Genomic DNA, 16,296 nt, shown 5'->3' on the forward strand with positions numbered 1-16,296 from the left:
TTTTATTGAATTCAAATTCTACCATCTGCCGTGGCAGGATTCAAACCCAGGTCCCCAGAGCATTACTCTAGGTCCCTGGATTACCAGTCCAGAGACAAAACCACTATGCCATTGCCTCCCCGGTTGGGCCGAGGCCTCTACCCTGAGGAACACCTACAGTGATGTCCTGCCAAGATGACTGACCTCCAACAACCACAACCATCTTCCTTTGTGCTAGGTATGAATCCAATCAACAGTTTTCCCCCAGTTCCCATTGAGTCCAGTTTTGCTAGGGCTCCTTGATGCCACAGTCAAATGCAGCCTTGGTGTTAATGGCTGTCTCTTTCATCTCACCTCAGGAGCTCAGCTCTTTGGTCCATATTTGAACCAAGGCTGTAATGAGGTCAAGAGCTGAGTGGACCTTGTGTAACCCAAACTGGGCGTCAGTGAGCAGGTTATTGCTAAGCAAGTGTTGCTTGATAGCATTGTTGATGACCCCTTCCATCACTTTACTGATGATTGAAAGTAGACTGATGGGACAGCAATTGGCCAGGTTGAATTTTTCCTGCTTTGTGTGTACAGGACGTACCTGGGCAATTTTCCACTAAGGTAGATGCCAGTGTTGTAGCTGTACTGGAACAGCTTGGCAAGGGGCGCAGCAAGTTCTGGAGCTAGTCTTCAGTACTATTACCAGAATATTGTCAGGGCCCATAGCCTTTGCACTATCCAGTGTCTTAGGCCATATTTTGAGATCATGTGGAGTGAATAGAATTGGCTGAAAACTGGCATCTGTGACTGGACCTCTGGAGGAGGCCAAAATGGATCATCCACTCAGCACTTCTGGCTGAATATTGTAGCAAATGCCTTATCTTTTGCACTGATGTGCTGGGCTCCCCCATCATTGATGATGGGGATATTTGCACAGCCTCCTCCTCCTCCAGGGACTCGTTTAATTGTTCACCACCATTCACAACTGGATGTGGCAGGACTACAGAGCTGAGATCGGATCCATTGGTTGTGGAATCGCTTGGTTCTCTCAGTTGCTTGCTGCCTATGCTGTTTGGCATGCAATAGTCCTGTGTTGTAGCTTCACCAGGTTGACACCTCATTTTCAGGTATGCCTAGTGCTGCTCCTGGCATGCCCTCCTGCACTTTTCATTGAACCATAGTTGATTCCCTAGCTTGGTGGTAATGGTAGAGTGGGGGATGTGTCGGGAGGCCATGAGGTTACAGGTTGCGGTTGAGTACAATTCTGCTGCTACTGATGATGGCCCACAGAGCCTCGTGGATGCCAAGTCTGTAGTTGTTAGATCTGTTCTAAATCTATCCCCTTTAGCAGTGGTAGTGACACACAACATGTTGGATGGTAGTGTGGGAGGTAGTGGCCTTGTGCTACTGTTGCCAGACTAGTAATCCAGGAGAACCAGGGTAATGACTCTGGGGATCCGGATTCCAATTGCATTATGGCAGACGGTAGAATGTGAATGCAATAAAAATCTGGAATTGGAGGTCTAGTGATGACCATGAAACCATTGTCGATTGTCCGAGAAACCTATCTGGTTCACTAATGTAAGCGAAGGAAATTTGCTGTCCTTACCTGGTCTGGCCTACATGTGACCCCAGACCTACAGCAAATGTGGTTGATTATTAAATGCCCTCTGAAAAGGCCAAGAAAGCTAACTCAGTAGTGTCAAACTGCCAGAAGTCTAAAAGGAATGAAACTGGATGGATCATCCGGCATCTACCTAGGCACCAGAAACAACAACAGCAAACTCAGCCCTGTCAACCCTGCAAAGTCCTCCTTCCTATCAGCTGGGAGTTTGTGCCAAAATTGGAAGAACTGTCTCACAGACCAGTCAAGCAACAGTCTGACATAGACATGCTCTCAGAATCATACCTTACAGATAATGTCCCAGACACCACCACCAACATCCCTGGGTATGTCCTGTCCCAACAGCAGAACAGACCCAGCAGAGGTGAATCTGTATTCCATGTTGAACATCCCTTGTAGGAAACACCGAGGGCGGCAAGGGCGCAGGACGAACTCTGGGTGGGGGACCCAGTGTCCATCACCCAGAGTGGATTGATAGCACCTATACAGACCAAGCTGCCAAGTCTTAAAGGACATAACTGCTAGGCTGGGTCTGTGGCTGGTGGTGAGGAAGCCAACAAGAGAGAAAACATGTATGCAGCATGGGTTATCAATATCAAGAGCAGCAACAATATAATGTAGTGTTAGTTTGCATGTACCCTACAGGTGATCTCACTGCGACTATTAAACAAACCTGACAGCACAAATTTTAGTATAACAGCATCATGCAATATCGTTAATTGACAGGAAAATATCCCATTAGTTATTTATAACACCGTGCAGACAATAACACCGATTTCAGTGACTTCCTCATTAATGTGTTCTGCACATTGCACCAAATGACATCCGCACTTCTAAATAAGAGTCAAATTGAACACGAAACATTAATTTGGTTTCTCTCTCTACAGATGCTGCCAGGCTTGCTGAGTTTTTCCAGCACTTTCATTTTTTATGTCAGTATGTGTGGGTTTTCTCTCGACTCAAAATTCTACAGAACTTGCTCAATATTGTTAGAAATGGCTCGTCAGAAAATCCAAAAGAATTAAAAATAAAATTAAAAGCTCTGGTGCCTTCTAATACCATTATTAATACAGCAACATTACTTTTGCTTTTGCAGAGTGCATTATTTTAATCTTTCCCAAATAAATTATTCTAATATTGCAGAAATGAACCTATTGTAAACATTAGGAGCGGCAAAAAGTGGCCCGATTAAAATTCTGCAATTTAAAAAAAAGGCCACTAGGAATTGACACAGTTGTTATATTTAATATATCTATCATGCGAAGATGGACAGTGCTTATATTTTGTCAGATAAATCTTAGCTAAAAAGAGCAAAGTAAAATCTCTTAATTATTTAGGCCTGTGAATTTGATGCTGCAGAAAGCCTAATTATTTATAACAGGTGTACAAAAAATTTCTTACATCAACAGTAATGCCATTCTGCGGATCTTGCCTGGCGCTGGTCCGTCAAGAATATTCATTTTATTTTAATGTAGTTTAAGTTCAAAAATGCGACTATTTATTTGATTCCATTTCAATCGAAACCTTAGACTAGTTTTGATCCCAGTTGTTTTAACCACCCCCTCCCCAAAGGATACCTGCACAATCTGAAAGCCCAAGAAATCTTTGTTGCTTTGCCTCTTGTCCATCTCTAATCACCATGGCCAATGAGATTATAGACGGAGGTTTTATTTCCAACCCTCCTTCTGGCTCTCTTTCTCCCCACCCCCATCCCACTCTGCCCTGGCCTTACCATCTCTAAATGCACATCCTATTTCCTGATCACCCCCATTTCCTTTTTTAGCCCCGTGGGTTGTATCCATAAATCCCAGAATAATTAATTTTAACAGATAAACAATCTATATTCACTGTAGGTTGAAGAATTTGAGGCCACTGCACAAGTGGGAGAAGCAGGATCGTCACTGGAGGAGCAACTCTGTCTTTCCCACGCCTGCTATCCTCCAATCACTGCTCTGCTGTCAGGCTGATCTTTGGGCACCATCATGCTTAACTGGCTTAAAAAAACAACAACAAAGCCACCCAAAGGTCGGGAGCAGCAGCGCAGCTCCTCAGTGAAACTGACCTGCAAGACAGGCTGTGAGGCTGACAGTTCCAATTCTTTTTTTTTAAGCCGGTTTTTCAGGTCTGCAGCTCTGCCTCTGGCTGCTCAGGCTGGGCGAACTCAACACAAAGCCCAGGCCTCACCTAGCCCCTAGGCCCTGGCCCCCATTTTGTACTAGGTGCATCCCCCTCCCCCAGGCCCTGCTGCCCACACAAGAAACCCATAGGACACAACATGGGATATTAATTTGGGGGTACTGGTGGATAGATCACTAAAGCCTTCAATACACACTGCAGTGGCAGGTAAAGACAGCAAGTAGGACTGTAGGCCATATAACTATAGGGGGAAAGCACAAATCTCAAGAGGCCAAGCTATTTGAACAGAACGCTGGTCCAGCATTACCTGGAGTATTGTGTGCAATTTTCTATACTGTATAAATGAGTCATTGGTGAGGGAGCATTGATAGCATCCAAAGTATCGGGAAAGACTGCAGAAAATGGGAACCTTTACAATGGGAAGGACCAAGAATGATCTTATAAAAGTATTCAAGATTCCAAAGGGTATGGACAGGATAAATATCAATGTGTTTAATATACAATCACAGATTCTACAGGAGGCATAATCTCAAATTTAGAAGAAGGGTGAGAAGACAGTTTAATTTATGCAGATGGTGATGAGTGGATATGACGGTTTGCTATGGGAGACAATGGGCAGGGGTCAATTTTATTTTCCCCCCCCATCAGCAAATTGAATAAATACCGGCAAAGAAAAATGACAGTGGGGGACTTGACAAGCATTGTGGGATGTGATGTGACATTACCTATACTGAGGATATGAATAGCATACACGTACATTTTAGCCTCCGAAGTCACCAAGTACTTTCAGGTCAGGTCAAAGTGCCTTGGAGAAACATCCCTTACTACACCAGTGAGAAGGTCCCATGTCCCATAACAATCACCCTTGTTACATTGGAGCAATATCATTAATATAGTCTTAATCAATACATAATTATGGATGTTGAAACTTAAGCAGAGATAGATACCATTTGGCTGGTGCCAACACTTTGTTGCATCCTTTAATATTCTTCCTTTTCTAAATATATGTCCAATTCGTTGTTTAAGGGTTAATAATTTGAATCAGTAGCCACTGCAGTAAACCAATTGATGATTTATTAACCTTCTGAATTTTCTTTTTCCTAAAACTTTCCTCATGCCTCTCATTAACAATTTCGATGATCTCTAAGAGATACCTCCTTCAACATATAGGTTTCTGAAAAGGGCACACATTTCAGTCCTTCATAACTTAATTATGAGTCTTGGCTTTTGGCATCATTCCACCAAATGGTCCCAGCCTGGTCATGCAGAGGCAATTTTAACAGGATCAGGCTGGCTGCATTCAAACTCAGGCCACAAAAATGAAAGGACAAGGGAAACTGACTGCAACAATGGCCAGAACATACAAAAATACTTTCAAGGTCAAGCATCTGCTAAAGTAATTCACAAATGAATCAAAGCAAAAGAAAAGAGGAGGGAGAACAGAGGATTTATGTGGCATTACCTTTAAGACCACCTGCTGCACCAACATAAGAGAAAGCAAATAAACATTTTAAAGATGTTGGATTCAAACAATGGTGAACTATCCCCCGGATCAGCTGAAGGAAGAAGAAAGAAAAGGAGTTGTCAATACATGTGTTAAATTTTAATGTCTTTCATTTGGTGTTGGGGCAGGGATTGGAGGTTGAGGGGTCGATAAGTGGGAAAAAGGTTAACGATTAATTTATCCATTTTCACCTCAGCGGGTAAGATACATACACAAAATGATCAGAAGCTCAATTTCCCAAAATCTCTCCCTTCCCCCACCTCCCCACTTTGCTCTCACAAATCTGACCCCCACCCCCCCTTCAAGCTCTTGAAACTTTACCTCCCACCCAGCATGCAGTCTGGGGTCACAGCAATTTTCAAGCCTCAAAACAGGGTCACAGTTGGAAAAAGCTTGGGAAGCTTTGGGAACTGCTCCCATCAGCAATCAATCTATTTTTGGCTCTCTCCTAATCACCTTAGTACCCCACTTCACTATTTATAATTTGTAATACTCTACAGCAAGCTCTGCTGCAGTACATTAGTCATAGGTCATGTCAGCTCAACCCAATGTGTAAGAAGGCATATTTTAGTAGAAGTAGGTCCCACTCTCTTTACAGAATAAGTGTCTAAGGACAGGGTTTTCCGTTTTGGGTCAGGACTCAGATTTCAGGGTCAAATGTGGGTCCTAATGCTGCACCATGTCAGGAGCAGTAACCAGACATGACTTTTGGCCAGGTTGGCCAATCAGTGGCCAAAGGACATCGAACTAAGGGCAGCGGGCAGGGTCGAGGCTGGAGATCCAATCAGAGGTGATGCCAAGGAACTGCATCAAGTCATTGCAGGCAAGGAAGAGAGAGCCTCCATCTTGAGCTGCCCTTTCAGCACATTTAAAATATTTGAAGAAAATAAAAAGTAATGGTAATAACTGCCAGACCACCACTGCGGAGGGGTTTCCCCTCCATAGGGCAGTCCAAGGGCACAGCTGTAATCAGGTAGGCAAGTGGGGGACTAAATGTTATCCTGGAGTGCTGGCCACTGTTCTGCCACCAGGAGTCCACCTCCAGGCAGCTGCTGTCCTACTGAAACCTTGGGGGAACCAATGGAATTTTCCAGTCAGCCAGTCTCTGATCATTGGCCGTAAAACTATCTTAACAAGCTATCCACTACCAGTAGGCAAGCAGCATTCCAACCCCAATCCAGCCTCCAGGAAAATAGCTCAAGGATAGGATGCCAGCCAGTGGTACAAAATTACATGTCTGCCCACCTCAGGTCCAGCCCCCATACCAGCGCCAAAATCCTACCTTAAGCATGATAGAGGGGCAACGCAAGTTAAAAAGGACATAAAAACGCAAACAGATTACAAGTTGATTTCTAGATGAAAAGAATTTAAAAATCAGGGAAGCTATGTAAAATTGTATTGAATTTTGGTTAGACCATCTTGGAAGTATTGTACAGAGTTCTAGTTTCCAGATTACAACAAGGTTTAGGGGCACTGGAGAAGGGCTAAAATATTTGGAAGGATGGTACCAGAAGAGAGAGGGTATAACTAACAACTTGCATTTATATAACACCTTTAACATAGTTAAAATGACTCAAGGTACTTCACAAGAGGGCTAAACCAAATCTGACCCTGAACCACACAAGCAGATAAGGGATTATCCAAGAAATGGATTTAAACATGAAGATAAGGTTTTAGATTGAGCGCGTTTGGAACTAGGATCCAATGTAGATCAGCAAATCCACAATGATGGAATAATGGGACTTTATGCGGCCCAAGATACCAGGAGCACTTTTGAATCAGCTGAAGTTTGTGAAGGGTAAAGGATGGGAGGCCAACCAGGAAAGCACTGGAATAGTTGAAGCTGGAGGTGACAGGAGGTGACATAAGTATTTAAAAGAAAAATATGTGGTGTCACCGGTCAGCTGTCATTTATTAATCAGATTGAACAAAGCTTTGATTTACAATGAAAAGTGTATGCACGCGAGCGAGAGAGCGAGCGTTTTTTTATTTATTTACAGGAAATGGGCATCGCTGTTTGGCCCAGCATTTATTGCTCATCCCTAATTGCCCTCGAGAAGGTGATGGTGAGCTGCCTTCTTGAACCGCTACAGTCCATGTGGTGTAGGTGCACCCAGTGCTTTTAGGGAGGGAGTTCCAGGATTTTGACCCAGCAGTGAAGGAATGGCAAAACAAAAATAAAAATACCTGGAAAAACTCAGCAGGTCTGGCAGCATCTGTGCAGAGGAACACGGTTAACGTTTCGAGTCAGTATGACTCTTCAATAGAACTAAGTAAAAATAGAAAAAAGAGGTGAAATATAAGCTGATTTAAGAGGGGGGTGGGACAGGTAGAGCTGGATAGAGGACCAGTGATAGCTACAAATAGCCAAAAGATGTCATTGACAAAAGGACAAAGAGGTGTTGACAGTGGTGATATTATCTAAGGAATGTGCTAATTAAGGGTGGAAAGCAGGACAAGCAAGGTACAGATAGCACTAGTGGGGGGGGGGGGGGGTGAAGGGAAGGGATCGAAATAGGCTAAAAGCTAGAGATAAAACAATGAATGGAAATACATTTAAAAATAATGGAAATAGGTGGAGAAAGAAAAACCTATATAAATTATTGGAAAAGGTGGGGGGGGGGTGGAAAAAATCAGAAAGGGGTTGCGGATGGAGAAGATCTAAAATTGTTGAATTCAATATTCAGTCCAGAAGGCTGTAAAGTGCCTAGTCGGAAGATGAGGTGCTGTTGCTCCAGTTTGCGTTGAGCTTCACTGGAACAATGCAGCAGGCCAAGGACGGACATGTGGGCATGAGAGCAGGGTGGAGTGTTGAAATGGCAAGCGACTGGGAGGTCTGGGTCATGCTTGCGGACAGACTGAAGGCATTGGGAGCAGCGAATGCAATAGACTAAATTGAGGGAAGTGCAAGTGAAATGCCGCTTCACTTGAAAGGAGTGTTTGGACCCTTGGACGGTGAGGAGAGGGGAAGTAAAGGAGCAGGTGTTACACCTTCTGCGGTTGCATGGGAAGGTGCCGTGGGATGGGTTGAGAGGTAGGGGGTGATGGAGGAGTGGACCAGGGTGTCCCGGAGGGAACGATCCCTATGGAATGCCGCCGGAGGGGTGAAGGGAAGATGTGTTTGGTGGTGGCATCATGCTGGAGTTGGCAGAAATGGTGGTGGACGATCCTTTGAATGCAGAGGCTGGTGGGGTGATAAGTGAGAACCCTTATCACGGTTCTGGGAGGGAGAGGAAGGTGTGAGGGCAGATGCGCAGGAGATGGGCCAGACACGGTTGAGGGCCCTGTCAACCACTGTGGGTGGAAAACCTCGTTTAAGGAAGAAGGAGGACATGTCAGAGGAACTGTTTTTGAAAGTGGCATCATCAGAACAGATGCGACGGAGACGAAGGAACTGAGAGAATGGGATGGATCCTTACAGGAAGCAGGGTGTGAGGAACTGTAGTCGAGGTAGCTGTGGGAGTCGGTAGGCTTGTAATGCATATTGGTGGACAGTCTATCACCAGAAACTGAAACAGAAAGGTCAAGGAAGGGAAGGGAAGCGTCAGAGATGGACCATGTGAAAATGACGGCGGTGTGGAAATTGGAAGCAAAATTAATTTTTCCAGGTCCAGGGAAGAGCATGAAGCAGCACCGAAGTAATCATCAATGTACCGGAGAAAAAGAGTTGTGGGAGGGGGCCAGAGTAGGACTGGAACAAGGAATATTCCACATACCCCATAAAGAGACAGGCATAATTGGGGCCCCTAGCCACACCTTTTATTTGGAGGAAGTGAGAGGAGTTGAAGGAGAAATTGTTCAGTGCAAGAACAAGTTCAGCCAGACAGAGGAGGGTAGTGGTGGATGGGGATTGTTCAGGCCTCTGTTCAAGGAAGAAGCTAAGGGCCATCAGACCATCCCGGTGGGGGATGAAGGTGTAGAGGGATTGGACGTCCATGGTGAAGAGGCGGCGGTTGGGGCCAGGGAACTGGAAATTGTTGCTATGATGTCGGGTGTCAGAGGAATCATGGATGTAGGTGGGAAGGGACTGGACAGGGGGAGACGGAATGGAGTCAAGATAGCAAGAAATGAGTACCCTGGGGCAGGAACAGGCTGACGCAATCGGTCTGCCAGGACAGTCCTGTTTGTGGATTTTGGGTAGGAAGTTGAAGCGGGCCATCTGAGGTTGGAAGACTGAGGTTGGAAGCTGTGGAAGGAAGATCTCCAGAGGAGATGAGGTCAGTAACAGTCCTGGAAACAACGGCTTGATGTTCAGTGGTGGGGGTCATGGTCCGGGGGAGGTAGGAGGAAGTGTCGGAAGGAACGGCAATATTTTCCAAATCAGGATGGTGAGTGACTTGGGAGGGGGAACTTCCAGACGGTGGTTTTCCTACGTATCTACTGCCCTTGCACTTCTAGATGGCAACATTCATGGGTTTGGAAGGTGCTGTCCAAGGAGAATTGGTGAGTTTCTGCAGTGCATCTTGTAGATGGTACATACTGTTGCCACTATGGAGAGTGTGAATGTTTGTGGATGTGGTGCCAATCAAGCAGGCTGCTTTGTCCTGGACGGTGTCAAGCTTCTTGAGTGTTGTCAGAGCTGTACTCATCCAGGCAAGTGGGAAATATTCCATCACACCTGACTTGTGCCTTGTAGATAATGGACAGGCTTTGGGGAGTCAGGTGGTGAGTTACTCACTGCAGGATTCCTAGCCTCTGACCGGCTCTTGTAGCCGCAGTATTTATATGGCTAGTCCAGTTCAGTTCAGTTTCTGGTGAATGGCAACCCCCAGGATGTTGACAGTGGAGGATTCAGTGATGGTAATGCCACTGAGTGTCTGGGGCAATGGACAGAATCTCTCTTGTTGGAGGAGATGGTCATTGCCTGACACTTGTGAAATGCAAATGTTACTTGCCACTTGTCAGCAGAATCCTGGATATCGTCCAGGTCTGGCTGCATTTGAACATGGACTGCTTCAGTACCTGAGGAGTCACAAATGGCACTGAACATTGTCTTCAGCGAACATTGCCACTTCCGACCTTATGATGGAAGGGAGGTCATTAATGAAGCAGCTGAAGATGGTTGGGCCAAGGACACTACCTTGAGGAGCTCCTGCAGTGACGTCCTGGATCTGAGATGATTGACCTCCTAGAACTGAGATGATTGACCCCCAACAACCACAACCATCTTTCTTGGTGCCAGGTATGACTCCAACCATCGGAGAGTTTGCACATTGATTCTCATTGACTACAGTTTTGCTAGGGCTCCTTGTGCCACACTTGGTCAAATGTGGCCTTGATATCAAGGGCAGTCACTCTCACCTCTGTAGTTCAGCTCTTTTGTCCATGCTTAAACCAAGACAGTCACAAGGTCAGAAGCTATGATTTTGGCAGAACCCAAATGAAGCATCAGAAAGTAGGTTATTTCAAAGAAGTGTCACTTGATAGCACTGCTGATGACCTCTTCCATCACTTTACTGATAATGAAGAGTAGACTGATGGGGTGGTAATTGGCCAGGATGGATTTGTCCTGCTTTTATGTAGAGGACATACCTGGGCAATTTTCCACATAGCCAAGTAGATGCCAGTGTTGTCACTGTAGTGGAACAGCTTGGCTAGGGGGCGCGTCAAGTTCTGGAGCACAAGTCTTCGGTACTATTGCCAGAATATTATCAGGGCCCATAGCCTTTGCAGTATCCAGTGCCTTCAGCCATTTCTTGATATCATGTGAAGTGAATCAAATTGGTTGAAGACTGGAATATGTGATGCTGGGGACCTCCGGAGAAGGCAGAGATGGATCATCCACTCGACACTTCTGGCTGAAGATTGTTGTGAATGTTTCAGCCTTATCTTTTGCACTGATGTGCTGGGCTCCCCTTCATTGAGGATGGGATATTTGTGGAGCTTCCTCCTCCAGTGAGTTGTTTAATTATCCACCACCATTCACGAGTGGATGTGGCAGGACTGCAGAGCTTAGATCTGATCCGTTGGCTGTGGAATCGCTTAGCTCTATCACTTGCTGCTAATGCTGTTTGGCACACAAGTAGTCCTGTGTTGTGGATTCACCAGTTTGACACCTCATTCTTAGGTATGCCTGGTGCTGCTCCAGGCATGCCTTCCTGCACTCTTCATTGAACCAGGGTTGATTCCTTGGCTTGTTGGTAATGGTAGAGTGGGGGATATACAGGGCCATGAGGTTACAGATTGTGGTTGAATACAATTCCTGCTGCTGGTGATGGCCCACAGTGCCTCATGGATACCCAGTCTCAAGTTGCTAGGTCTGTTTGAAATCTATACATTTAGCACGGTGGTTGTGCCACACAACATGGACAGTATCCACAATGTGACAACAGGCATTTGCCTCCACAAAGACTCTGCAGTGGTTACTCCTATCGTGTGTGCGTGTAAATATTATAGATATAAAAAAAATATTAAACATAGAAATGTTTAAGTCTAGCCATTCTCCATACTGCAACATAAGCTTTACCACATGGCATCAAATAATTTCAAACATAGCCCCAACGATTTACACCATCTAACGGGTAGGCACTTTCCAACTGGAAAGAAAGATAGGGAAAACTTGCAAAGAATCCATAATGTGCAAATTGCATGTAGGGCAGAAAATTAGACTTTTGTTAATTTTTAGTTCTCATTTACCCTTCTAGCATCCTCTTCCTTAGTGTATCTTAACCCAAAGTGAAAGACCCGGAAGTCTTTACAGTAAAGTAGAAGCTTCTCAGGAATTTTGTTCTTTACAGCACCAGGCAGCAGTGGCTTCTTTTTATCATCATACACTACAAAGAAAACCACAAAAAGTTATGAGCTCCTTATACATGAAACAAATACAGGAAGACTGTGGATATTCTTGTGAAAAGTAACAGTAAATTACATATTTCCTGTCTCAACATCGCCATTGCAAAATATAATAAAGTTTAGTCACCAGTTCTGTAATCAGCAAATCAAGAGACTGGAAGTTTGATTATATCAATTTAATCCAATTTAACAAAACAAACAATATTTTTCAAAAGACTCCTTGATAACGAAGGAACACCTAACATTCCAAATAGCTACAAATCTTGTCACTCCTAAACTCCCCAGCTTGTTTTACTGCCAGGAGCTGAAAACGTAGGCCGACAAGCACAAAAACAGAAAGCCCCCGCTAAAGAATCTACATGTCAATAGGCAGAAGTAAAGAGCAAGCTACCTTTCCTTCCCTGAAATTGAAGCCAATTAAAAAATTATTTGCAGGAAAGTTAAAATTATATATTAAATACCTACCAAAATGTTAATTTGGCTCAGTTAGTATCTCTCATCTGAAGAGTCAGGTGGTTTTGGATTTCAGGCTCTTGAAGACTTATAGGTTGACAAACCAACACAGTATTGAGAATTTTGTATTGCGGTAGGTGGCACCTTTTAAAGGAGGCTTTAAGCAGAGGCCACATCTGCCTGTTCAGGTGGATAAAGATCCCCCGGTACTATTCAAAGTTCCAGTGAAGTCCAAACATCTCTCCCTCAACCAACACAGCTTTAAAATAAAAAATCATTTGCCTTACTTGCTCTTTGTGCAACCCTGCAGTGTAAAAATTGGATCCCACATTACAGTAACTGAAATTAAAAAAAATTGATTCTGGAGATTGAGACAATTACTGAAGTTGAGTCTTAGAGTCTTTTCTGTTATTTGCATTATTCTTCCATATGCCATTGGATATATTTTACAAGTTGTAGTTTTGGCATCTGATGAACATTGCCACCATGAATACATGCAGATCAAGGTAAGTGACACTATATTTATGTGCCTATTTAAATAGAATCCACTGATCTTTTATTTTTATAAGAAATTGTTACATTTCTTGTTTGGCTCCATATGAACAATTTAATGGGTCTAAGTCAATTACTGCAGTCTTTCCTATTAAAGCCATTCCCCAAAAGCATTTACTCCTTGCAGCAACCCTACAATATGGTCATGAAAAAGACCACTATAAATATGCAAACTTCAGCAGGGAATGACAATAGGCAGGTGAATGAAGTTAAGTTCTAGATCAGTAATGATCTAGCTGAATGGCAGAATGGCTCAAGGAACTGAATGGCCTACTCTTGCTCCTTAACTCCTTTGGATTCAGTTTCAGAGTAGGCCATTTAGCCCCTCCAGCCTGTTCTCCCAGTCAATTAGATAATTTGTGTATGCATTACAATCAGTATTGCAAATCAATAAATATATGCACCAACAGAAACAAAACTAGAAAAATCAAAGACTCCATGCAACTTTGCTTGTTACATTACCTCCAAAGATTTGGTCCACGCAATGCAAGGATATGTCATTTTCACCCATCAGTTTATTCTTATATGATTGCTCCTGAAATGCAATGACAGGACAAAAGAAATCCAAATAAATATACAACAAAGATAACTGATCACTCATTTAAAGTCAATGTCTAGATCATATTTATTCATGCAGCAATCTAAAATGTAGGTCTCAACGATATTGGGCAAATTCTACAAGTGTTTCAAGTTACAGAAAACAGATTGCTCATGACATTGCTTTCACATAGTCTGAGATCTGGCGTGTAGTTTATGAAGACTTTTTAAAAATCATTCATAGGATGTGAGTGGCACTGGCAAGACCAGTATTTGTTGCCCATCCCTAGTTGCCCTTGAAGTTGATGGCGAGCTTCCTTCTTCAACCACCACAGTCCATGTGGTGTAGGTACACACATAACACAATTAGGAAGGGGGTTCTAGGTGTTTGACACAGTGACAATGAAGGAATGGCAATATATTTCCAAGCCAGGATTCTGTGTGACTTGGAGGGGAACATGCACATGCTTGCATTCCCACACACCTGCTGCCCTTATTCTTCTAGGTAATAGAAGCTGCAGCTTCTGTTGAAGGATTAGCACTGCCCATTTGCAATTCATACATGGCAAAGGTTCCCATTCCTTCAACAGCAAGTGAACTGAAATATCATATGACTGAAGACCCAAAAGAGCATACCCCACTATTGCCTCATATAAACTTGCCTCTTATTCTCAATGAATTTGCAGTGTTTGTACAAGATGCAAATTGTTCACATTTTATTTCTTCCTGCCCAAGGACTCCCATTATTCACAAGATTATTAAAAGGAGATTTCCCTCTACTCTATTCTCTTGTAGATTTAGATTTGTAGATTTTATTACAGATATCATTGGCATAGCAGTCAATTCAATATTCTCCACTACCATTATCTGCAGTAGTCAACACCTTGATCAGGGTGTGTAACTACAACTGACCGATGAGCAATGACCAATCTCAACAAGCAAATGCTTCAAAGATCCTTGTTTGGCCCTTGAAGGATCATCATTTACAAAACAGTCATGGATAATTCACCCCATCTTCGTTCTTGCATCCAGAAAGGTCCCAAAGCAGCCACTGATTTTTTTCCCCAAATATTCCAGGGCTATCGCTCCACAATTCTTCCAAGAATATATTGATCATTCATGTAAAAGAAGAATTTTCTGAAACCAGCATTAAATGCAGCTTGAATTGTCTCTCTGTCTTACACTCTCTACTTAACAAAAGTAATATTCTGGATTCACCAATTCCATTTTCTGAGATTACCACTCAGAATTTCCAATCTTTCATCAAAAGCAGCAGCTATATCTAGGGATCATCCCAAGAATGGACACTATACCTTGATTATCATATGATAAGAATATTTTAAACAACCTTCTCCTACCCAAATATAAAAGGAACATTTTCATACAGTTTCTCGTTTTCTCTGAAGCAATTGATCTAATAGAGAGCATCAATTCCTTTCTTTCCTTTTGGATTTGTTTGTTCTCATAACTTGTTTTCCCTCCCATGTCAAACCATGAACCCATTCATTCTTCTAGCACAGACCTGCTTTCATTCTTCAAAACTACAATTCCACTCAGTGTTCCAGCCAACTGCTGATTTCAGTTGCCAACTTAATTCTGGCCTCATCCCTCAATCTCCAGAAAGCAGAAGTGGAAGCACTGCAGTTTAATTATGTAAACTGGAGCGGTCAGTATACATAAAAATTTTCAGCACAGAGATAGCCATTAAGCTCATTGTGCCTGCATCAGCTGTAAGAGAGCTATCCAATCTAATCCCATTTTCCAACTCCTGGTTCACAGCCTTGAAGGATTATAGACTTGAAGTGCTGTAACCAGTACATATGGGTTTCTGCCTCTACTACCCTTTCACACATTGAGTTCCAGACCTCCACCAGTTCTATGAAAAATTGCTCCTCGGCTCCCATCTAATCTCTCTACCAATTACTTTAAACCTATATCCCATCCTGGCTATCGATCTCCCACAGCCTCTTTTGTTCCAAAGAAAACTCTAGTCTATCTGATAAAAGCAAAATACTGCAGATGCTGGAAATCTGAACCGAAAACAAAACGCTGGAACAACTCAGCAGGTCCAACAGCATCCTTGGAGGGAAAAACAGAGTTAACGTTTTGAGTCCGTATGGCTCTGACGAGGAGTTGTCATATGGACTTGAAACGTTAACTCTCTTTCTTTCCACAGATGCTGTTAGACCTGCTGAGATTTTCCAGCATTTTCTGTTTTTGTTGTCTAGTCTATTTGAGCTTCATTATAGCTTAAATTCTTCAGTCATGGCAACATCTGAACAACAAAGAGAACAAAGAACAAAGTACAGCACAGGAACAGGCCCTTCGGTCCTCCAAGCCTGTGCCGATCATATTGCCCGTCAACTAAAACATTTTGCACTTCCAGGGTCCGTATCCCTCTATTCCCATCCTATTCATGTATTTGTCAAGCTGCCTCTTAAACACCACTATCATACCTGCTTCCACCACCTCCTCTGGCATAGAATTCCAGACACTCACTACCCTCTACGTAAAAAACTTGCCTCTCACCTTAAATCCATGTCCCCTAGTAATTGACTCTTCCAACCTGGGAAAAAGCTTTTGACTATCCACTCTGTCCATGCCACTCACAATTTTGTAAACTTCTATCAAGTCGCCCCTCAATCTCCGTCGCTCTAGTGAGAACAATCCGAGTTTCTCCAACTCTCCTCATAGCTAATAACCTCCGGACCAGGCAGCATCCTGGTAAACT

At 43.5% G+C, this 16,296-nt stretch overlaps 1 protein-coding gene across 4 annotated transcripts in view; it reads right to left on the bottom strand.

The window, feature by feature from the left end:
- Positions 1 to 16,296, bottom strand: part of mtmr12 (myotubularin related protein 12) — a 90,339-nt gene that overhangs the window by 47,411 nt on the left and 26,632 nt on the right. For 3 of the 4 annotated variants that reach the window (XM_041182685.1, XM_041182169.1, XM_041181444.1), the window contains exons 4-6: positions 13,491 to 13,563; positions 11,868 to 12,004; positions 5,190 to 5,283 (exon numbers count right to left, since the gene is read on the bottom strand). In XM_041182685.1, the coding sequence (XP_041038619.1) occupies positions 5,190 to 5,283; positions 11,868 to 12,004; positions 13,491 to 13,563 (304 nt within the window). The remainder of the gene's footprint in view (positions 1 to 5,189; positions 5,284 to 11,867; positions 12,005 to 13,490; positions 13,564 to 16,296) is intronic. The other variant, XM_041182764.1, reaches the window with a different exon arrangement.

Source organism: Carcharodon carcharias, chromosome 1 (assembly GCF_017639515.1).
Source record: "Carcharodon carcharias isolate sCarCar2 chromosome 1, sCarCar2.pri, whole genome shotgun sequence".
NCBI classification, from domain to species: domain Eukaryota; kingdom Metazoa; phylum Chordata; class Chondrichthyes; order Lamniformes; family Lamnidae; genus Carcharodon; species Carcharodon carcharias.